Source organism: Anopheles bellator, chromosome 1 (assembly GCF_943735745.2).
Source record: "Anopheles bellator chromosome 1, idAnoBellAS_SP24_06.2, whole genome shotgun sequence".
In the NCBI taxonomy this organism is placed as follows: domain Eukaryota; kingdom Metazoa; phylum Arthropoda; class Insecta; order Diptera; family Culicidae; genus Anopheles; species Anopheles bellator.
This window is the reverse complement of record NC_071285.1, coordinates 47,093,029-47,118,008: the sequence shown is the minus strand read 5'-3', so window position 1 is coordinate 47,118,008 and position 24,980 is coordinate 47,093,029. Positions and strand designations below refer to the sequence as shown.

At 51.6% G+C, this 24,980-nt stretch overlaps 2 protein-coding genes across 6 annotated transcripts in view; both read left to right on the top strand.

Moving 5' to 3' along the window:
* The window catches only part of LOC131206148 (neurocalcin homolog), an 81,169-nt gene that overhangs the window by 41,288 nt on the left and 14,901 nt on the right, over positions 1–24,980 (top strand). The window lies entirely within an intron of this gene.
* Positions 662–23,086, top strand: LOC131206150 (neuronal calcium sensor 2). Its single transcript, XM_058198581.1, has 4 exons — positions 662–775; positions 9,343–9,486; positions 18,867–18,995; positions 22,910–23,086. Exons 1-4 carry the CDS (start codon positions 665–667, stop codon positions 23,084–23,086), a joined length of 561 nt encoding a protein of 186 aa, XP_058054564.1. The 5' UTR covers positions 662–664.

Genomic DNA, 24,980 nt, shown 5'->3' with positions numbered 1-24,980 from the left:
CCACCACCATCATCATTCACGCACCACTACTGCACACCACTCACTCAGCTAACAGCACCAGCCCGGCAACAATCGCAACAAACGCTCACACGATGTTGCGGCCACGCACCGTTTACGCGGCAGACGGCCGCCCGGAACCGTCGACCGCTCTAGCGAGTAAATGGCCCCGAGCCTCGAGGTCGTCCTGGCCGTTGGCCACCATGGCCATGGCACTCGTCGTCCTTGCCGGTGCCAGCTGGGGCGAACAGGCTGGCAAAGCTGGCGACAAGTACACGAATCCGTTCATTCGCGAGGACGACGATTCGTTGCTTTGCGTGAAGGTGAAGGAACACTGCCGTTTGGCTGCCGATCGCAACATATTTTTCGCCTCGGCCTATGCTTGTTGCAGCCCACGTGCCCGCATGGCCACGTTCGCATCGCTGCTCGTTGGGGTTGGAATTTGCTTTGCGCCCCTCGGTTCGCTGTTACCAAATTTGCTTCGTTTCAAACTACCAATTTTTTTTATTATTTCGTTTTAATTTTGCCAAAATTCTTTCAGAAACTGTTTGAGTAGCCTTTTCGTGTGACTGTTGATGCTTTCAGATGCGAGTTCGTTCGGTACTCGGTTGATGACGGATCTTTTCTCACATTCTTACTCTTTGCTCTCTGCATTCCTTTCCAGGATATGGGCTGCTTAGGTAGTAAAGATCGCCTGTCCAAGGAGGACATGGACTTTCTCAAATCGCACACCCGATACGATGAGTCCACAATCAAGGAATGGTACAAAGGCTTCAAGGTAAGGGCTATGGTTTTCTTTTTCAACACACTCTAGCGATCCGAGCTCCACGGTCCACGATCGTCACGATGTCAATTATCAAACCATCTGGCACATCAAAGTCCGCCCATAATCACATTTAACAGAACTCAACGGCCACCCGGTTTAGCTTCCGTTTTGCCCGCAGTAATTGAGTTTTCTTCCGACTGTCCTCCAAAATCGGGCCTAATTCGGTTGCACAGTTGCCAAACGGTGGCAGTCCGATTTCGAGTGTCCTTCTCGGGATGCCGATTTGGGTGGTTCAGCACTTCCAACAATCTGGTTTCCTGGCTTTCATTAGCGCGATCAGCGAGCCCGGCGAAGATGCGGCACTAAATCTTGCGGGGTGCGTAACATCATTTCACCATTAATTATTGCCACACGCAGCGCGCTCGGTCGGTCTCGCGGGAAACTCTCAAGGGCACCGTGGCCGGAAGTGGTCTAAAGCCCGGGTTGTAATTCTTCCGATATCGCCTAATTGAAACCATAAATCAAATTACGCGGGACCCTCTTATGCTCGCGCTGGATCACGCTCCGTTGAGTCTTTTATGCTGGTGCCACGCACGACGCTCTGCTGCATGCGAGCGACACCGATGAGCCCAGGCAGGATGCATGTAATGCACCTAACGAAGCGAATGCCCAACGAAAGTTTCACGGTCGCAGTGCAACGTATCCGGGGGGAGAGTACCTCGATGGCGGTTCCTCGAGTTTCAATTAATAAACTTTCTATACGTTGAACCATGGATCTCACGGGTCTATCGGGTTCATCGGGGTTTCGCTAATAGTGACAGATGGAAGGATTCTAGCTGGCTTCTTAAAAGCTTCCAGCTGCATTGTTGAGGTTCAAATTCTGAGCGTTTGTTCACGTTGGGCTCGGGTGAAGTATGGTCCCGATCTGTTCACCTACTGGTATGGTATGTCTGTTAGCGAATGCTTGCGAGGATTTTAGTTTACTTTTGAAGCCCCTCGATTCTGTTGGGCTCACCGTTCTCGGATCGTTCGTTGGGTATCGCTGCTGGTGCATGGTGGAACTTTCTGTCTCGAACACCCTTATAGTTCGTTCACACATTTCCAAGTTTTGCCTCGTTTTTGCTGCTCCTGCCTGCTGGCCGTTAGAGGATCCAACTTTGCGATTACGATTGCCGGCCCTTCTTTTTCGTCTTCCTTCCGGCAGTTTAGTGGCACTTTTTCAAATCCGCATTACGCGCCCCGCATTCCCAGCCCGCGCAAGGACCCCACCAGCAAGGAGCACCGACCGGAATGAAAACCGACCGAACCGCATGTGTACGGTTTCGTGTCGGTTGTGGGAAAACTTTTTCCATTTGCCGCCGCACTTTTCGCACCGAACTTTCGCGCTCGTGTGATGAGTTTTTCCCCCACACACGCGTCCCTCATGCATCGCCGTCATCGCTGTATGCTGGCCAAAGCAGCGGGAATCGGTTCAAGAACCGATAGCAGCATCCTTTGGGTTTCTTTTTTCGACGGGAAGAACGGAACGCGCCCGATCGACACTCGACTCGACTCGATGACTCAACGCTGATGAGGATGATTTAATTTTCCGGCCAACCATTCCGGCCACGCCGCGATCGATGCATTTTTTCCCCCGATTGCGGAAAGCTCCGAGATCCGATAACGGGGTTCGGTCGGGAAATTCGTTTTGTGTGCAAATCTTGCTGCTGTGTGCTGGATAATGAAAATTTAATTCCCGCTCGATGCGGAATCGAATTTGGCCTCGGGCCGGAAGTACCCGGCGGACCGGCCGATCGACGGTCCTGTTGATGGCGCTCCGGGCAAACATTATCCCGTTTGGTAGCCCCCTGCCCCGGAAACGTGCTGGCTGGCTTGTTGATTATACCGCGACCCCCCCCCTAGGGGACCACCCGGACCCGGATCCGAATCCTTTGACCCGGGGCCTGCTCGGTGGCTGTAACTTTAACGGATCAATTTAACTAATCCCTTAATACCGTCAGTTTTCGCGCGGTGGCCGATGGAAGATGTACGACGAGCTGGGTGGAGGCCGCGGTGTTTCAGACCGCGTGTCAAACGGTGACAGGATTTCAAGGGAACCCTTTCCAAAACAGAAAGCCGCACTTTTTGTGTCAGTCAGTCTTTGGCCCCTTTAGTTTGGCCGCTGGCCCACCTTCAACCGGATCTTAATTTGCTTGCTGACCAGATCCCCGATCCAGCGGTGCGCGGAGAGCGGGCGAACATTGGACACCGTAATTTGATAACCCAATATCAACAAGGGCTCCAGGTTCGCGGCTGTCGGCTCACCCACAACCGCTTTCGGGCCGCTCCTTCCCCGAAGGGAAATTTAAAAAAAAAGTAAACCCACGACCGACTCAAGAGCTGCCGCTTGAAAGCGCGGCGGGGTCTTTAATCCTGTGACACATACACACCCAAAGGAAGGAGGAAAACTGAGAGCCACCCCTCACCGATTACGGTACGTTCGATCGGTTTTCGTTCGACCCTTTTAATCCGGGGTGCGGAACATAAACGCTTCGACTGGCTTCCATCGTGCCGAGGGATTGGATTGGCATCCAGCCAGCCGTCGACTCGCTCGCTCTGGCCATTAGGCCGGGCCGGGGTCGTATGGTTTAATTTTACTTAGCCCATCACCGGCCCACCGGTGTCGCTAATTAAGACATGTCCGCAACCGGAGACACAACGCCGCAAATGAGAGCACCGCCGCGGCTAATTATGGGGTGGCCACGTGTTGCTGACCGGCGTTCCCCGGACACCTCGGCACGGTCTTCGCTCTGGGGCTCGGAGACATTCGAGCCCAGCACTCCGATTTTAGGCTGGGACTTATCCTACAAGTGGCAATTGAGGCAATAAACTTCCTATAAAAAAGTTCTACTCCGTGCATGCGTGCACTAATGTTGCCTTTCGGTCGTTCCGTTTCTACCCAAGTTGGCTTTCCTTCTCGGTTGTGTTTGATTTATTGCCATGGCCACGCGCTCGATGGAAAACAAACATTACCCACCAGGTGTGGCCACACCTGGGCTCGGTAACCACAATCACCGGTACGGCCCAGCAGCCATCGGACAACACTCAAAGCTCTCGATGAAACCCACTAAACCGCAATATCGGCCTCGGTCATACCATAAATTATCGCTCCGGTCACGAAGACGGAACCGGAAACAATCGCTGCCGAGAACCGCGGCACTATTGTGGGGTGTTCGTTAAGATCAATTTGAGCTGGAACTGCTGAGGCCCGAAACCGCATCACAATGCGTTTTACGCTGGAGTTGGTTGCGGCTGCCCACTCCGAAGGGCTCGGGAACGACGCGGGATGTCCTTCGTTAGCTACGGTGACATGTGGAACAACGGTCGGGTTAAGATGAGGCAATATTTCAAGTGGCCCCAGCAAGAGCAACCCACAGCTGCTTCTCGTTCTCGAGCGGTGGGCCCTTTGTGGGCTCTCTGCTTGTTTCCCACATTGTTGTCGCCCGAACCAAGGTTCTGGTGGCGGGTGAAGACGACGACGGGCAGGACCTTAATCTCGGCCCCGAGCGGTCGGTCGGTTGAACCGCCGCCCGCACTACTGGGTCGGTGTGTAAAGTTGAAGTGCTTGCGTAATGAATTTTCTGCCCGCATTATTACGAGCCACGGGTCCGCCACGACCATTGATTGCGTCAATCAGCGTGTCGAGGTAGCAAACGGTGGTGTGGTACCTTGAGGCGCGAGGTCACCGTGTGTGACAACCCTCAACCATGTTCGGGGACGGCGTTGTCGCACTATTAGCATGATTTAATTTACATCCAACGCCTATCGCCATCCCGGGGCCCCGGTGCCCCGGTTCCCAAGCGAGGTGAAGACAATGATGATCATAAACGTCATTGGTGTGCTGGCAAGCCACGTCAAGCCATGGTTCCGGTTCTAGGCTGGGACCAAAACTTTGTCCTGCACTCTCTCTTTCTCTCTCTCACTCTCCCTCCCTCTGGTAGCAGCTGGTTCCAGCACAAAACCAGTGACCGAGAAGCGGACACGACGTGAGAACAATGGACCGCGGGAGATAGGAGCCGCCGACCCGAAGGGGAGAGCACACATTATGATTTCGAGACAGCACCGTGAGGAAACAGGAAATGTCCCCCGGCGTTGGTGGTACCACCACACGCCCATCAGATCGGAAGGTCCGGAAGTGTTTCCGCCGGTCAGGCTTGGTTGGCTGGGCGTTTTGTCGGAAAGTTTCGCCAACCTATGGCGCAGTAGATCCCCCCCTGGAAGCACCCGGAATTTAGAAATGAATTCCGAGCAGAGTTGGGTGAATTAGGTGAACATTTTGAAAGCCCCCCCCCCAGCAAGTGCTGCCGGATGGTCCGGGTACCAGTTTCCAGTTAGATTATAAAGTTGGGCCTGTTTTTTGGGCCATATTCTACGTTTAGAAAGTTCCATTTCGTTACCCGTTTCAGGGGTTTTATGACGCGCTCGGCACGTGTGGTCAGTGGCAGTCTCTTGGCTTCTCTAGACTCAAACGCTTCTGAAGCCAAATTTATTCTATTAATTGGTTTTTTATTCACAGAAAGTAACGTCTGATTGGGCGATTGATAACAAACCGAAAACACTGCAACAAACGATTGGGTGTTGGATGAACGGAAACAGTGTTTATTTGCGCGGAACAAGCCACCGGAAGGCCACATTGCGAACCTGCAGACCTCGATGCTCGATTTTGGACGTTCGGGAAAACCCCATTTTCGGATTTGTTTTTCCATCCACGCCATCCGTCGTGTTCTTTTCATGTTGATCCAAGTGTCCACGTTGACTCCGCCGTGCACCGGGGGTTATTGGCGCTGCTCCGTCGGCTTCGCTCGGTTCGTAAATATTAACTTTGGCAACAAATGAAACTTGGAGTTGGAAGTCAAACGCGAAAGAAGCGCAAATCTCGTCGGAGATTTCTTATCGAAGTTAATGAATCACTTCGCGGGAATCAAGGTCCTGGATGACTGAGGCAACAGCACAGATGTGATTGGCTCCGGACGGATTTTTCAAACCCAATGGGCGTGTTTTGAAATTAAATTTGTCACAACAGATGGGTGGTGGTAGTGATGAGCTTCAGGACTTCGTTCAGGGGCCACGCCACATACGTGGCCGATCAAAGGGTAACTAGTAGCAAACAAACACCGATAGCGGAATAGTTTGTGTGTTGGTAAGGACCTGACGTGACGTGAAAGTTCAATTGGGGTTTCACCGGGTCGGGCCACCTCATACGTGACCCCCAAAAGTAAGGGTCGGTCGCGGCCAAAGTAAGCGACCCCGCTCGTGGGGTGGTGGGAAAGAAGCGGGTTGATTGGTTTGTTTGTTTGTGCGAGCGAAAGGGCAACACCGGAGGCCGGAGGCCCATCGATGAGCGCGACAGCGAAACACGATAAATAAAATAAAATTAGAATAAAATCGATACCAACGCTATTACGCTCGTTCGGGGTCTCCGTCGGGTCGCCCCCGGATCGGACCCAGGTCCCGAGCGCTCCTTCCGTGCGTTAGTTCAGAAGCGGCAAGCAACAGCCAGACTTTCGTCGCTCTAGCGTTTATGTACGACGAGCTCGTGGCATGACGTGCGAATGGTCGGAATCCGTGTCGTCGTTGTGGTGGTTCGCTTTCAAGCAGCACCTGTGGCGCTCAACCGATCGACCCAAGAACGAACCGAAGCATAAACATAAGCAAACACATCAAGAAAACCTCGCGTTCGGCGTCTTTGCAAAATGCTTGCCGTGCCACTAATCAATCCTTCGTCAACGGGGACAGCCTAGTTTTTGGACCCCGGTCGGGCGCGACGAAGGATTGACGGAAATAGAGTGATGGAGGCCACCTTGTGCGTTGTGAGATTGAGAAACCTCGAGCCACCCGATAACGGGGTGCGAGCATGCTACCGTCGATCGGGCACGTCACGCTTGATGTAATTTTTTGTACAACACCAGTGCGTCAAAATCGGTGAGCCGCGTCAAGATATGTCCAAAAGCTCTTTCACCAAAAGTAGTACATTTGAGGAATGATCAGGAAAAAAATACACACGTGGATTCAGCCAAAGTAGCGCCATCTGGGGGCCACTTTTTTTGGCCACATATTGACTTCACGGACCAAGTGTCCAAGAAGAAACAATCGAGCACACTGGGGCGCATCCGTGACGTAGTTGTGGGGATTGCGGCCACAAAATTGATATTGATGGCGGTGTGTCGCATGGTGGCTTCTTTCTGCCTTGCCCGTACGCCGAACCGTGACAAGCTGCGTAATCCTTCCACAGCCTGTTCAATTTCTCAGTTTCCAGCGAAAAGGGCATTCTCTTTCCCTCTTTGTGTTCCCTTGTTCCTTCATGCATAGTGTATCGTATCAGTTTATATTCCATCATATCATCAAAAGGACCCCTCCGACCAGACCCTAGGGATTAGTGGGAAACCGGTCCGATTGTGTCTGCTTCATGATTCCGACCACACATCCCCGCTCGAACGCGCCGGCGCCGCCGCCGCCGCCGTACCTGGTCCTCGACGGCGGCTAATCCCCGCGCTTTCTGGCGACTCGAGGTTCGGCGGCACTGTTTGTTTTATGGCACACGCGCTCCTCTCCCGCACGTGTCGCTCTGTGTGTGTGTGCTTTAACGGCCATTTTGTTTTCTTGGCGAGCCACCGAAGCCCCCGAAGGGGTGGCTCGCGCCCGGGATTTATGGTGACAACTTAAAGGGCGCACCAAGCCCGAGCCCGAGCCCGGCTCTGGGTGGCTGTTCCTTGTGAGCGACCAAATCACAGCAAAAAGGTCAACAGCCAGCCAGGCAGCAAGGGACCCGGGAGAGAGAGAGAGAGAGAGAGAGAGACCCGATGATAAAGCCCTTTTTACGTGGGTCGTTTTCATCGGTTTTCGGTGAGACGTCAAACGTGCCCCGAAAGTGACGGTGACGACGACGGCGGCCACGCGTATGTAATGGGTCCTTTTTTGTTGTTTGAGTAACTGTTAACATAACAGCCATTACAGTAATACATTTGCAGCGACGCGGCAGCATTTATGAGTTTTGGAAGCGACGGCTTCGTCTTGTTGGACTTTGGCGTCTTCTGACACGATTCTTATGTTGAGCCATTTCGTCGGGCAACATAATTTAAAATGGAAACCTTTTCCGTTCACCAATGTGCCTGTGTTGTGTAAGTAACGTTGTACTGCGCTCTTTTGCGAACCAACCAGACCGCGCATGTATTGATTATTCCACGTATTGATTCATTTGACTTTATTCCACTTTTGGGAACAGTTTTCTCCAATGGCGGTCCATTTCGTTTCGTTGGCCGTGCTTCAATCGCTTTGCGGAACTTTCCCAACATCTGGTTCTCTCGTCATCCGCTTCGAACTTAATTCAATTGCTCCCCCGAGGGGAGCCGCCGACTCGAATCGTGTGTGCGTGGTTCCGGATTGGACGGGGAAACTTTTACGTCCATCCTTTCCTGCTCCTTTCTAACGAGCAGCCCGTAATCGACCTCCATTATCGTGTTAAACCTGCTCCGGAAGCCCTGCCCAAGCTATGGATGGAACTGGTGCCCGAAACTTGGCTCCCGAAAACCCATCGACAGATCCTGAGGGCGTTACCCGGGCACTGGAACTGGGAAAGCGCCTTCGCTTCTTAAATTTTGCCCAATGGCCAACGGTTTTCCCTTTCCTCGGCACAAAACTCAACAAAAAAAAACCCTCCAACGCCACGAAGCCAACCCGATGGCCGGTTGATGAATGAGGCTCGATCTTGCTCGAAAAGCACCTAACGAAGCGCTGCCTGGCCCAGTACAGAGAGAACCTTCTTAATTATCGTGAGTTTCCTTGGCGCGACATTTACGGGGTGATCCGCGGTGATTTATTATGACATTAAAAGGACAGATAATTGCTGTCCTTAGGCCCCGCGGGTGGGTGATTTTGTAGCCAACACAAGTTTCACAAGTCGTCGGGTTGGCCAGCCTTACCGGGCCCGCGTCCCGTCGGTGGAAAACTATAAACTTTGGCTTTAACGAACACTCGGCTCCGCTCTTGCCATTGCCAGGAGGAAAACTTTCTGCATGCCACGACGACCCCTCGCGGTCGGCCTCCGGAGAAAGAAGCGAGTTCTGGGGGGTTTCTTCACACGAACAAACTGCGCGCTGCGATTGGAATGTTGTCGGTTTTTGTAAAGTCTTACCACCACCACACATATCTTTACAGTTGTTGTTGTGAGTTTGTTGTTTTTAACTACGAAACTTGCTGTAACCATCCGGCTTCTGGCATCGTCGGCTCTTTTTCCACTTCCTTGCCGGGCTTTCCGTTTTTATGGGTAGCATAAAAATCTGTGCCATATAATTGGGATTGTTTGGGTCCATTCCAAGCACTTCAGCTCGCTGTAGAGAGGCATCTTTCACCAACTTTAGTTTTCTCAACCAATCCCCGGAACAGTGTAGCTACTCTGTGCCGGTTGGTTTAATACGAAATTTCTTTCAGGGACAACTTTATCAACAAGTACTTTAATGGTTTGCTTGTTTTTAATTATTTTTAACTCAAGGCTTCCCATCACTCATCCTGCTGTGTACCTTTTCGCTCCGTTCTCGTTGCAGCAAGATTGTCCAAATGGCAAGCTGACGCCCGCCAAGTTTGTAGATATGTACAAAATGTTCTTCCCGTCTGGAAACGCCGAAGAGTTTTGCGATCACGTCTTTCGAACGTTCGACATGGACAAAAATGGCTACATCGATTTTAAGGTAAGTGGGTGCCTTTCTCTACCTACATGAGCTGAGAGAAATTCGGATTCGGACACACTGTTTGGAAACTCGTTAAGCGGCGCGCCAGTAAAATGTTTAACAGCCCATTTGGCCCGGCGGCGTCCCGGTACTCAACGGCACATCTGCATCGAATGTTAGTTTAAAATCAATTCCTAACATCAGTGACCGCCCGCCGGCTAAAAGCACGTGAGCCGGAAAATTTTACGATTTTTAACGGCAGGAAAATTTCGGAACGGATCCCCCGCCAAACAGCTGTGCTGCGACCCTTAAAAGTTGGCGGCAAGCCCCGGAAAAAAATTTCTTTACGAAAGTGCATGGTTTTAAAACTGGGGTCGGCCCGACGACAAGCTATAAAAACTCGCTTCGACCCTGTTTACGGGAGTGCAATTGGTAATGTTGTCCGATAATCCCATCCCCCAACGGTGCACCAGATAAAATCCAAGTACGTCCCGAAGCCCCGTTACCATTTCCGGTGCCGAGCACACCGAGCGGTCCCGTGATTGTGTTTAATTTTTAACGGCGTGCAGAGCATAAATTTTCATTTTTTCACGCACAATGATTTTTAATTGCCACCCGATCGAGCTCTCCAACCGAGCCCCCCCATCGTGGGCTTGAAAAGCGTTTGTGCGATGGCCATGTCCTGTTTGACGCATCTATTTGTGTGCATGCCTCCCGGCTACAATGATTGATAGTTTTTATTACTTCACCAAGGGGCGCCGTTAAATTTCATTACTCCTCAGCAAGGACCCACCTTTAATTTCTTTCGTTTCACAACACTTTTCGCTTCAACCTTTCGGGGGGGTCCAACCTGTACTTTGGAGTCACATCAAGTGTTGAAATGTTCTGGAAAGCTATTCAAATTGCCGTCCACCGAGCCCAGTGAAACGGAACGGGGCAACTAAGGCAGTGCCTTGTCCTGTACGGGGTGATAAATGGCACCCATCAAAATGTGTGACGGCGAAAAGGCCACATCTTCATCTCGCCAAAATTCGGAACTCTTCTGTGTGGGCCAAAACGAGCGCTCTGGCTGTGGCCGTATCGCGCGGTCGAATCAGGAAGTGGCCGTGACAGGCTTAGACTGCCGTAACCGGATTTCGTGCCGGTAATGATAGCGTGGCCGCTCGCAGTTTGTGCGATGCAGCTCAATTTTAAGTTCCAATTTGTCATTTTCTGCCAAAGGTACCGGAGTTGATTGCTGCTGCTGCTGGAAGGTCGCGCACATCATTCATAATCGGTTTAGATTTTACTTCTTTTCCGTCACTTTACGGTTGCCGGGAACGATCCACCCGGGAGAGCGTTTGGTCCTGCCGGCAAACGGAGAGATTTCAGTGTGGTCAGGTGTTCCCGGGACCTGCTGGATGGCATGACGGCACGGCAAACGACGATAACGCGAACAGAAATGGCAATATAAGTTTATGCGAAATTTTTCTACCATTGAGCCCGCGACGTGGCCACACGGTGGAAGAGGTTCCGGTGCTCTCTTCTTTTTATCCCCGGGTAGTGCAGGTTTCGGCCGATTCCCATCTCGGCAACGGAGCCGACTTTTATGGGCTCTCGAATCCCCCAGTTAGTGCCGCCGTACTGGAATATGGCAAGCATAAAACTGTGTAACGCTCTGTAGTTTGGCTTGGCGTGTTAGGGCACCCGAATAAAGAAGAAGGAAAAATAAATGTATTAGGACAAATTTGTCTAACGCGCGCGCCTGGGGATTCGAATGAAGTGCTTGGCGCCGAAGCAGGCCGAAGGACACGGATACTTTTGAGTGGACAGCCCCCATCGGTGGTGCATCGAGGCCAACAAACCCGGGGGGGTGTGTCAGTGACCACTTTGTGTGCCGTGGAAGTAGAGCACCAGCGACCACCGAAAGAGTCGTTACCGGCTAACGATCGGTTTATGTGGCGAGGTGTCCATCCATCCATTTAGCGGTTGGTGACCGGTTCTCGGGAAGGCTGAATTACTTTGTCATATTTTGAGCCCTCTTCACTTCACTGTTGGTGTTACTAATTTATGTCGAAACGGTTTTCAAAACACCTTTATTTATGCAAAAAGGATTTATTATCTTTCCGGGCTTTCCGGCGCAACAACAATATTCAACTCAATTTCCTGAATTGTGGCCTCGCAAACCCAATTTCGTGGGCCCCGCTTCCATTGGACGGTAAAACAATGATTTGCCTGTTTGCGCGGGAGGGGGGACACATAAATGAAACATAAACATCGGCCCGGGTACTCATTACCGATGTCGACGGTGGTCAGCAAAACGGAGCGCACCGCGCAACTCAAAAAACCTTCCTTTTCATTCGCCAGCTCTGGCGTGGGTCGCTTTCGGCGGTCGGTGCATCGCGGTGCGAAGGCAAAGTTTTCCTAACCCACGCCCCGCGCGCGCCCGTCAAAAGGACCTGAGATGAGAAGGCCCGTGGAAAACCAGGGCGAGGAAACAATGGTGCCGTCGGCGCGCGGCCAGAAAGCGAAAGTTTTCAGGAGCCCATTTCTGTGTGTTTGTTTTGTGTTAAACAATGTCACGCGGGGTGCAAGGACGAAGACTTTAAGGACGAATTCCGAGCTCCTTGCGCGGGTCCCTGCGGTTGGTGTGTGTGGGGTCCGATTAGCGACGAAATCTGGGGAATCTCCCCGGGCGAAGTTTAATTAATTTTGCGGTCGACTGCGGTCGACTCACAACGCGCCCCCTCCAAGAAGGCCCTTAGCGTCCGTATGCCGTTCAAATGGCATTTAAAATATGTCCTTTTGTTGTTCCCCCCTCCGAAAGAGTCTGTGCGTGTCAGCTCTCGACGTCATCCCCCCGTGTTTGAATGCCGCTACCCGAGGTTGTTTGCCGAGTTCACACTCAAGGCTCCCAAAAAAAAAAAAACAGATTGATGACGACTCCATAAACCCACTCAATCGTCCCCTGGGTGTCCCGGGTGGTCTCTTTGCTTGGCGCAAACTTCGAAGGCGCAAGGCGATCATCAATCTTAACGCCTGCCAACGCCGGCTTAACCGTCTGCAAACTGATCCCAGCTTCCAACAGTCCTCAGCAAACAGTGCAAACAGTGCCGATAACTTCAAGGCCTGGGCCCCGCACAACCCAGTGTGACAGCGCAGAGTGGCGGAAAATTGGCTTTCCAGAGGCTCTGGGAACCCAGTTCATCTTTCGGCCCGAGAGCCCCCGGTGACCATATGAGCCGTGGCTCATTGGGGCTTCACGGTTTGTTTCTCAAGCAGCCCCCGAGATCAAGCGCCTCGCGTTTGTGGAGGCGCTCCGGGCCACAGATTCTTGATCTTTATTCAACGGAATCATAAATAATTCATCTTGGGCCTGGGTGCCTGGGAAAATGTATCAATTAGAGTTGGGTTCCGCGAAGGGACGGACGGCTCATCCTCATCCGACGGCTGAGAGTCAATCATGGCGAAGATGAGTTTGATGATTTTATTCCGTTTCTCAGCTCGGTTGTTTTCGCTGACGGTGCACCGTCGCTTTGTTCTATGAATCTCAGAAGCAGAGCAAAAGAGCGGACCAACCTTCTTCTGGGCCTTCTGAGTACCCGGTGTGCATAGATAATTGTTCCCCGAAAACGACCCATAAATAAAGGAAAATTTATTAACCCCGAATTAAACACTCGCAGCTTCATCGCGCTAAGCTTCCTCGCAGCCGGAGCCGGAGCGTGGACGTGATTTACCGGCACGGGCCTGTCGTATCGCGCGGATCCGTAACCCGTCGCTCGAATTATCGCGGTTAACCGCTAACCGGTTTCGTCGAAAACCGTGGTGCCGAATATTCCACGGTACGGCGCGATTAACGGTACGGTCCCAGTATACCCCATCGATTGCCACCGAGTCGTTCGCAAATTAATCGCGTTGTTTTCCAATGTTTTGGTAAAATTTGTCTGGATTCCCGGAATGTTCGATCAAAAAGCCACCATTTTAAAGATAACGACACGGTACGGTACGCGGTCGGCCATTAATGTTGCTCAAACGACAACCGACCGCCAGAGGAACCGAGCGCATCAAAGTGAATTTTATGGCTGGCTAGCGTGTGTCGGAAAGACGCCCCCCTTGCCCCGGTTTGTCTTCTAGTGGTTGTTTGTGTCGTGCCGCGATGCTTACCATGCGATAGCCCGGACCCCCGGAGATTTATCTTCCACTGCTGGGTGGAAAAGCTTTTAATTTACCGCCGGATCCGCTTATCTTTCGTCGAGTCTTGGTGGCTCCTTTCGAATTGGATCCATATTTTCCCGACCCGGTAAACGTGGGAAGATGGCTTTTGTCGATCGTAGATTTCGTGCTCTCAACACTCTACGATCGATCGTATACGATCGTCGGAACGCTGTTCATTTAAAGCTTTAAAACCACTCCCGAAAAAGGCGCCCGGAGAGCGGCGACTTTTCCGGCCCGTTCCCCGAAGGGCAGGATGGTTGTTCGCCTTAATGCCACGGCCTCGGTGTCTCGGCCATATTTCATCGGCAAACGAGCATCACCATTTTTTTAATGACAAATGGCAGTCAGCAATGGCGGCCAGGCTGTGCCGCCATTGGCGAAAATGGCGATAAATGTACACCACCGTATACACCTCCTGGTGGTGCCCCGGCTCGGTGTTGGGGTCCATGAATTTCGAATGTGAAATTGGCCACCCGACCACGGTTGGGACGCTTTGTTTTGCGGTCGGCCAAAAGTAACGATTATCTTCCGGACGAAATGGCGGTTGCGCTCGTCTTTTTGTGGTGTTCGCGCTCAAATTAATGGACTCCTTCGGACTCCCGACTTCAGATCGGGTGCCGGTGTCGCGTAGATAGCGCAGATGGTGCATAAATTTTAAGGAATAAAACGCGACGCTTTATCATCGGCCAAATTATACGTTTATTTATTAGCGCACAGGTTACAGGTTGGGTCACATTTTTATTGGAGCTTTGTTCCGCTCAACGGCCAATTGCTTCCCGGCCGCCGAATTTACCCTCTGCTATGCCACCTCCTCCAGACCTGAACCAGACCGTCCCAAAAAAGCTCTGTTGAAATCGATTATACCAAATATCCTACGGGTCCTTCGGTGGCCAATCAACTGTGTGTATGTAAGCTTAAAGAGCGACCATTCTCGGGCGTCCGGAACGGTAAACTGGAACTTTCAGTGAACGGAAAGTGTCACTAACGTGTGACCCGCTACGACCTGTCAACCCGCGAACTTTGCTGCCCACACGTCGGTAACCCCCTCGACACAGTGTTGGCTCAAAGTTCGGCGGTCGGTTGGTCGCGGGAGTTGGCTAATAGTTTTCCAAGGCGAACCGGAAACCCCTTTGTTCTGGTCTGGAGAATCCGATCTACGCCACCCGCCCGTTACAGGGCCCGACCTGGCAGCAGCAAACAAACACAAACTTTATGGCAACTCTTGGTTGGGATTTTTTTTTTCCATCACTATCCCGGCCCGCTGGCAGCGTTCCGGTCTAATGGGAAGCATTATGCGTCAAGGACACCGAAAAACAAAAACCCGTTGCCCAAACGTTGCCCCATAATGCCCGGGCGACATCCGGCGGGAAGCCATCGCTAAATTGAACCGAATGCCTGCAGATTAAGAAAGTTTTATTACTTTTTGATAGCCTTTGCCTTGGCGTGTCCTTGGCGTGACGTTACTCGTACCCGTCGCAAAACCGCTGCCCGGGTGCGTGGATGGTCCAAATTTCGACACTTTCGCCGTCATCATCAACGTCATCAAGCCGCGCCGGGGCCGGTGGTTGATATTGTTCCATTGAAGAGAGCTTAGAATAAATGGCTCATAAATAAAGATCACGCAACCGATTGCCGGGGCTCTGGGATTGCGTGGGACAGATGCCACGCCAGATGCGGTGTGCTCGAGGGCACAAAGCTCTCACGCGGTACCACAACCGTTACCGGATTCGTGAATCCTTTTGATCGGTGGACGACACACACAGAACTCCCGCCCCGGGCTGTTTGGCACGAGTTTGGTTAATATTGGGCCGTATGTGTCTTCGCGTCATATTTGCTCAACCCTGCGAAATCCGTGGCCACCCAAAACCGAAACGGCTTTTTGAAGTTGCGGACCGGTCGTCGCCGCAGGCCTTGGCCATGAGTGGTTCATTTCGTCACCACCAACTTTGGATGGCTTCGCAATTAATTATCCACCTGTCGTCGGCCCGACAACGTTTTAGGACGTCGGCAATCGCTTCACGATGTTTATGGTGTGTCTGCCCCGGGACAACATTCTCTGCTCTCGGTTCGTGGCGTGTAGCTCCTTTGCATGCCTCTCGCGATGGCTGGCACATAGTGGTTGTGGTTAATGTTTTTTTTTCTTTCGGGCTTTACTCCGGATCACTTTCGGCAACTCGTGAAGGATTAGCTGAAGGGCCTGGTAATCCCTGGAGAGGAAGCCTTTTTGGGGGCTTCGCGCATTCCTGCCCCAAAACCACTCGCTCGCTCGCTCGCTTCAGGATACGCACAGCATACGATAAGAGGAGCTCCGGCGTGGCATCTGCCCTTCGTGGCAAGAGCAGGACGGTTCCGGGAAGCAATGCTTCTATCTACTCCAAGTTGTGCTGTTATCTAATCTTATGCTGTTCTGATTGAGCCGAACAACGGAATCTTCTCGTACCAAAAAAATTATTTGTTTTCTTGAACTGTTAGAAAAACCGTAGAACTCGGATTGTAGTGATGCTTTTAAAAACGTTCCCTTTCAGCGTGCTTCGATCGTCACGAAGCAGCACCTCCAGCCAAGGCACCGGAAGTGCTATGTCAGGTTGGGCAAATAATGGCTGAAAACAGTAGCACCCAAGCCAGAATAATGACACAAACGAAACCACTTTTCCGTAGGACGGCCCCGCCACGTCCTCGGCTCGGGCTCGCCGTACACACCTCACGCAGAGCTGCAAGGACTCACCGTCATGGCGCTCGCGTGGAGAAGTAAGACATTTTTCCGGCAACGACTTGGTGGCACCAAGAGGACACAAAAAACACCAGAGTCACCTTGCTTGCTTCCGAGAGTAATGCCTTTTAATGTCGCCCAGAAGGACACCACGCGGGGATCGCGCGTTGTAAAGTTTTTCTTCACTTCCACTGAGCACGTTTTCGCGGTTCCTGGCCCCCCAGCCTGAGGTTGCTGCATGAAATCTTCTCGGGCAACTAATAAGCAACTTGTTTGCAGCTGGCTCGGGCGGCTGGAGACGTTGCCCTTCATCGCCCAAGCCGGGTCCGGAATAGCCTCTTGAGCATGTTTGTTGTGTTCCCCATCCTTTTCCAGGAGGGGAGCTTTGTTTTGAGCTCCAAACCCCTCGAACCATCCCCAGAAAGCCATCCGTTTGAAGCTGTTGTTCTTTAAAGAAACACAACGCCACAGCCGCCCGCAGCGTGAAGCGTGTCCCTTCGCCTTGGTGCTGCTAACGAGCGAGAGCGCCTTCGACGCAAACGACGCCGTTAGTTTCGCGTTGCTTAATTCTTAAAGCGAACCTTCTAGCCGATTGCATCCGCTGGAAGGGGTATACGTACGGTAAACCGGATGCAGTTCGGCAGAGCAGTTCTGTTGGAGCTTTGGAAAATAGTTATTACGATTGCGAAATGTTTTCCCATTTTCCAAATTGCTCCTCGAGATTGCTGGCAGATGCTGCTTTATTGCTGCTGTTGGCGGTACCATTCTTGGGTACGTTTTCGCCATTACAGTCCAAGGGGGGTGGGGGCCAAAGATCCACATTCCAGGAAGCACACATCGGCGGAGGGCGGTTCGCTGGAGGGTCATGGACGGCATCCAAAGGTGGTTCGGCTGTTTGAGCCGTGTGCGCCCGGAAAAATCAACCGATCTGTGCTCTCCCGGGAATGGCTGCTGCGGAACAACACTGGCGATGGCATCATAAGCCGGGGAGAAAGTGCCTTCCTTTTGGTATTGGTGGGAGCGTTTGAAAAGAAATTGAGTAAATAAAGCCACGACGACGACGACGACGGTGACCCAAACACCGAACCGATGGTTGGCCCGAGGGCAACAGAACCCGTTAGAGTCGGAACGTCGTCGTCGTGTTGCTGTCGTCGTTATTTTTTCATCAACCTCGAAGCTCGGGGTTCCACCGGCGCAGAGGCACCGGAATTTGATGTATGAATAAAACCCGTTCCCCTATTGCAGGGCCACAGCAAAACGCAGAAACATCCTGCCGACCTGCTGCTGGCCCCGTTCTAGTCTCACGTATCCCCAGCGCCACTGAAACACGCGCCAGGCGCAGCAGTAGAGTACAGCTAACGAGAGGCCATGGCAGTGCCACAGAATGCAGATCACTGCTGCTGCCGGTTGCCGCAGCCACAATGCTTGCGATGCGAGGAAAATAAATGTTAAATATGCTGCCAGCAACCCCTTGAGCATGTTACCAAGCTTGGCCTGCTCTCCGGAATCCTGTTCCCGTTTCTGGATGCATCCAAACCCTGATGCTTCTTAGTCACGGCAAATATAAATGGGTAATGGGAAATTGCTGGCCAATTTATCTTGGGTAGTGGAAAGCAAAGCAGAGACAGAGAGTACGCCCGAACTCCAGGAAACCCCTTTAAAAAATATAATCTCATAAAAATGGGCAATGTGCGAGATTGGCACGAGAAACACCGAAACTACTGGTGTGTGCCGTACGCATGGCTGGCTGTCTCCCGATGGCCCGATGCGAAGACGAACATAACAATTTCGAAACAAATCAGCCGCCCGATTGGAAAACTGTGTTTGCCGACGGTCGAAACTCGTTGCGGAAATTGGAAAAATCCTCTCCCAAAACCCCCAAAGCGAGAGCGAGCGAGGAGGCAAGCATCCGAATCCGGGTTGCTCCTTCGGCCGATGCCGTGCCAATTGTGTGGTGACCTTTAGCTGAGGGGCCATACTGTGGCAGGAGTTTTCCAGGAACAACGAGTCGAGTTGTCGAATCAAAGTCGAATCAAAGTCGAACCGAGATGGCAGAGCAACACCGAAACCGCACCGGGGGTCAGTACGGCGGGGCCCTAGGCTTTGATGCTCTCGATGCTTGTTTGCATTGGTTCGCTTCCGATTCGCTTAGGATTGTCTGTCTGTCGGTGTCGGTGTGTTGGCCGTCCTCCTTCTGCCCTGGCCCGGTGATTCGTGTCGAAGAACGCTAAACTTTTGTGCAAAGGATAAACAATGGCACGTTTGGGGTTTGGCTTCCGTAAGAAACACGACGAGCATGATCGGCATGGGAGAGACAGGCCGCTTGGCATGGCTTCGTCAATTATGGATAGGGTTAGCTTTTAAAACTGACTTAGCGTACAATTATTCGCAAACGGCAAACATTACGCCGCTCCATGACCGTTCGTTCATTCCTTCCGCCATTTTCAGCAAACCACCAATTAACCGGTAATAACTAGCGTTTCCCGTCCCGTTGCAGGAATTTCTGTTAGCGATCGACGTCACGTCCAGCGGCACGCCGGAGGAGAAGCTAAAATGGGCGTTTAGGATGTACGACGTCGACGGTAACGGCGTAATAGACATCCAAGAAATGACTAAAATCGTGCAGGTGAGTGCCGTGTTAACAACCCCAAAAAAAATGCCCTTGTTACTCGCGCAACCTACAACAACCGGTACGGGGTAACGGCACCCATTGTGGCCCCTGGAACGAGCGAATGCATTTTGTCGGGCTGGCTGGCGCCAATCGGTGCACCGTCTGGCGCCACCATGCACCGTAAAAGATTAGCAGCGGTCCATTAATTTCAATCGCGCCGCCCTGTGCTACCTTATGCAAGGGTCCCTTCCCGCGCGGGTCCTTCGCCGTAGGGCTGGTCATTCATGCACCGAATTCGACACACACCACACATCGGAGAGACACTGTGGCGCCGCGCACACTCCGGGGAACCGGGTCGATGACGGCCACCCTGGCCGGTCGTCGTCAACGACCAGGCGCTCACCAACGAAAGTAACAACGGCCGGGTGAGAGCCTACCTTTAGGCGCACATAAATCTTTTGTCCGTGTTGCATACATTACGGCGCTGCTGCCGGAAGCAATAGCCCAAGTTATTATGTTCGAAACTCGGCACAATGCTCGGCACGGCGGCCGTTGCAAGAAACGAAGGTGGTATGCAAAATTTATGCCCGGCAAACGGTGTGGCGTCAAAAGGAAAGCCTTCGGGCACTTCGGGCGACGAACGCACAGGCTTTCCGGAGCGGCGCGGGATTGTGCAGTGCACAATGGCAACCGGGCCGGGCGCCAGTTAACCTGCCGCGCCACGCCACACCTGGTCTGCAATGACCGCCTATTTTTCACCCAACTCAATATTTTTCACAACCTTTACTCTGAATATTTTAGCAGTTAGCGAGCGGGTCAGCGAGCGAGGGCTTTCGGTTTCGTTGTAATTCAGCGCGCCACAGAAAGCAACAGACCGCGAGCAGCGGTCCGGCGTAGAAAGAACGGGAAAATCCATTTCCTCCAACAAGCTGATTTTCGCTCCGTTCGCTCCGTCCGTCTTTGTGTCGGATTCCGGCAACCGGTGGGCGTCGTTGGTTGATTGGTGGGCAAACACCAATGCCAGCGTCCTTCTTTTCGCCCATTACTCGTTGCACGCAAATCAATCGACTCGGCTGTTGGCGGCAGCGATCGATTTGCGATTCGAAAATGAATAATTTAGCACTGCAGAGGAACGGATTTGCATTTTTAAATAATTAGTCCCATGTAGTCCTTTTCTGCGTTCCATCCACAAATGCCATTGCCCGAGAGCCGATTCCGACCTGCAGCAGATTTAATCGCATTTTGTCCACGGCTTGATTCTTGAGCTGGCGCTGAAGATCGAAAGAATTTGAAGCGGATTTTGCGACCGACCGAGTTTAATTTGATTGCCACAGCGTCTCAATCTGATGGCTCCCGATCCGACTCCCGAGCGAATCCAACGGTAGTTGGCTAGTTTCTACGTTGAGCGCTGGAACGTTGGCGAAATGTTTATCCCACTTGTGGGACGTTGCCAACAATCCGGTCGTACCATTGTTCGGTGGGTATTGTTCGACTTCCTGTTCACTCTGGGTTCTTTCTGGTGAAGCCAACGACAAGCTCCCGGGAGCTCCCGTGCCGTGCCGTGCCTTCAGCGCACAAATCTCCGTCACCGCAAGTCACCGAAGGAATTACTCTTTTCGTGAAGGAGCTCTCCAAAAAGTCCAAAAGGTTCGCTCCGTTGCCCGATTGTGATTCTGGTGGAAAACTATCGAAGTGAACCGTTCGGGGTAATGTTGGCCTTGGGGACCCATGGAGGGGGGAACTGGGTTGTAGTTCAAGGATAGTCGAGTCGAACTCCATATGGCTTGGGAGTTGGAAGCCAGAGAGCGGAGTAACTGGCGTTGTTACGGTCGATTCGCTGGGGACCCGAGGAGATTGCTATTTTCGAACAGCTTCCCCGCAGAAATGCTTCACAATCTGGACTCGGGCGGAGTCGAAGTCGTTGGCCGTCTCAGGACATGCAGTAGTAATATTGCAACGGTCACGAAAGATAGCGTGATGGCTGGCCCGCCACAGATGATGGGCGTCGAAGTATGTTGAGTGGAGAGCCTTTTTAACCATTCCATTAAGCTGATGGCCCTGTGTGGCCTGATGTAGACTTTTTTGTCGAGATATTCCGATCGCGTGTGCGAATTTGTTAAATGCAGTTTTTTGTGCTCGAGGGAACTTTAGGTCTTTACAGATGGCATGTAGTGTGACATAATCGGCAGTTTCGTTCCAAATATAAGTGCTACTGGATCAATAAGGGTGGTACGTCGATCAATCTAATTTCGAGCGGCCACGAAACCATCACTCTGCAGATGGAAACTAATATCCGATACTTTGCCCGAAACCACACTCCATTATTCGTTAGCTAATCATTGTCGCTCAATTCCGAACGTTTATTAATAAGTTCTCGAGCTATCGCTGCTACTATTTGCACGCAGCAGACAGATCGGTGAGCTTTTAATTTAATAAAGCCCTCCGCGGTACCCTTGTCTGGACCGCCAGGAAGGCCGTTTAGCAGCAGCCGCAACTAATCCGTCAACCAGAACGGATTATCTGCATGTTGTGTCTACATTCAGCCAGCCGGTACATGATTGCGTGAGTGTCGTGCGAACTTTTCGCGTCATGTGACGCAAGGACTACGGTTTAAAGAGCACAGATTGAACCACTGGCTGGCTGGCTGGCCAACGTTTGCATAGCGTGCCACTTGCGGTCGGCTTATCAACGCCGGTTCACAGGAACACCGGTTCACTTTATGTTCGTCGTGCAAGCCAACCTGTGATCTACGAGGTAGTGGCACGCAAGGCATTGAGCCCTGGGTGAGCTCACTGCCCTGCACCCGCCGTAGTGACGGAAGGTTCACTAAACCATAAAGATATTATTTAAATTTAAAATGCAAATGGACCGGCAAGACACAGCGGTAGGGTCAGATCATCGCCAACGTTTCAATTTGTGCTCCACATCGCCAAAGTGCTTCTTCCGAACTGTAATTTCAGAACTTTTGTTAAACACCGCGCAAGCGTTCATTGTGTTGTATTCCGACACGATGAAAATTTATTACTTCAAGCCGTTCTACAGGCGGATAAGCGAAGGATCGTCGGGGCACACACCACGCAGCGTATGTATATGTGTGCGCGATGCGGATGAACCGTAATTAAGATAAACGAGCGATCATAAATCATGGTTCCCGATTCCGTGTTCTCGGCCGCAGTTCGGCACTGCTGCCTCAACATAACACTTCCACATCGATGTTGAAGGATGTTCTGATAATGACTCGGAGGAATGTGTGCTTTTATTTCGATTTTACTAACTAACTGCACAAAGATGGCATCCGGAAATCGAACCTTCTTTGTTCTAAGCTAACCCACAAGCCTCAAGTCGACCTTGTAAAATGGTCTTTGGTGCACCGATGTACCGAACGAGAGTTGCATCGAAGCGTCTCGGTCCGGGGCGTCTTGGCAGGTCCACGTAGATCGGCCGAATCATAAATCCTTCGTTTCGACGCAGCACAAAGTAGTTACAAGTTTGTTGCCAAAAAGTTTCCCAATCTCTGTTGGGCGCCAATCACAGGCGTTTGGGACGTGCGAAGCTTTTGGCAATCGCAAACACATGCGTTCATACGCAATCGATCAGCGCAGTGCGGCCGTCAGGAACGGCCGATGACGGGATCGCCCGGTGAGGTGAGGCATAAAACTTTGATTGATGATTCGCACCGCAAACACCTTGGGCGGATGATTTTTGCACTTTTCGACGTGCCGCTGCACGGTGGCGTTGATCCTCTCTGTTTCGGCAGGACATTCACCGACTGGATCAGCATCAACGCGCGGCACACCGCGTAGGTGAGGTTGCATGAGTAGCTTGAGGGGGATCTTGTGGGGGGGAAAATATAAAAACTTTAAGCCTTTATAAGACGATGAGTTTTTCTAACATTCTTCTCTCTCTCTCTATCTTTAATCCCATTTCAGGCAATATACGACATGCTTGGTGCGTGTTCGTCGAACAAACCGGCCGACTCGGCGGAAGAGCGTGCGAAAAATATTTTCGCCAAAATGGACGAAAATAACGACGGCCAGCTGACGCAGGACGAGTTCCTCAAGGGTTGCCTGCAGGACGAAGAACTTTCCAAGATGCTGGCACCTTAAGCCGCCACGGCGTCAGTCGGCGCCAGCGGTGGCTACCCAAGCAACCAACCAAACTAACCATTGCCATATTGATTGCACACATACACATCGTACGATCACACATACACACCCAGCCACACACACACGTACACAAATCCTAGCACAAACATGGCGCGTTTGCGAATGGGCCCAGCCCTCGGGGTAGCGAAGCGAATTTTTTGAACGAATTAAACAAAGCGCGGAGACGGAAAATTATTGCTATAAATGCACGGACACGGAGCGGCGAGTTAAGGGAACGAGCAGAGCATAATTTAAAGATGGAGCACTACATATATATATATATATTATATACATGATATATTTAGCGGAAGAAAACAGAGCAACACTAGGGAAGCGTAACAATCGAACATCATCCACATGATAGAAACCGGCGATAGGCGTCGCTTAGCGTCCAAAAACCTCCCTGTTGTCCTCTTGCCGGTCTGACCCCACGGCATTGGGGTCACCGTCACTCTATTTTGCGTACTTTGCCTTCCTCCCTCTGCCCCGTGCCCTCTTAATGCTGCTGCGATCGTGCGCCCTCAGCGGCGAGCCACCTACTAATGCTATTTAGACGCAAAGCGACGAAAAGATGAACTTTATCTGCACACAATCTGATTCCTTAAACACCTACCTAGCATGTAACCTCAGCGAAAGGGGAGATAGAGGGAGAGCTAATATGAAATCCGCACGGGTAACGACAGGGAGTACAGCGAGAGACCGACAGACACACAGGAAGAACCCTATTTGTCCTGCCGTCGTTGCGAAAATTTAATATGCTATTGATGAGGATGTAAGACAACCTTTAGGGAATTTGTATCGCGCGTACCAATTTAGCTGTAATCAACTGTAACTGTCCTGCCAAGGCGCGCAACCAGTACACCAGCACCACCCTGCTGACACACTGACGTGACACTAATTTGCAACCTAAAATGGCGTACCGCGCGACGTACGGGGCCCATCATAACAGGGACGAACGGGGGGGGCCCTTACCAGAGAGCTTCAGGGGTGTGTGGTGAAGGCTTTTCTTCTGATGAACAAAGTTCTGTTTTTCAACGCGTCTCCGAAGTGGCTCCTCGAAAATGTCTTAATTGTACACTCGCTCGCGTACCGGGCACGGACATCTGGACAGGCCGAGGACTGCCGCCTCCCATACGACCGCTAAGCTGCTTATCAGAGCGCAACGTGACGATAATCACGGTATTAGTTGGTAATCAGCAATGGCAACGAAACTCGAACGGCCAAGATAAACGCGGGAATGGAAAAAAAATCCATGACAGATGCCTTTTTTCTGGTCATTTTGGGCGTTCTGGGCGTTAATTGCAAAAGAAGTAGCCAAGTAGTAAACATGACAGTTGCTGTAACCACATCCACAACCGGAAGAAAACATTCTTCTTCGGAGGAGGACGATGACTTACACTTACAACCGAACGGCAAGCGGAACACCAATGGAACTCCGTTGTTCGGAGACTGGGTGTTGGCTGACATGCTGATTGCAGAAAAAAACACAAAAATGTTTCCCTCTTTTTCCTATTCAAACGTTTTTGCGACGAACAAAAAACAGAAAATCCAAACCCAAAGAGGACTCGCTTGGCGCTTCATTTTCTGCCTTCCGGCGGGGAGCACTTTTCGTTTTTCCATCGCCCAGTATCGTTCGGAGCGAAGGAGTGAAACGGACTGGGCTTTTTGCGCACAATCTTTCTCATCAACGGTCTCCAACATACATATTTATGCGTCGCGTCTATGTCTGTTTCTATGAATATATCATATTTTATTGTTAAATTCGCCACTCTGTAGACTGCGGCGCAAGTCTCGTTCTGGTTCCGAGCTGCACATTTGCAAGCCAATTCACTATGCCTTCCATTCGCACGGAAGA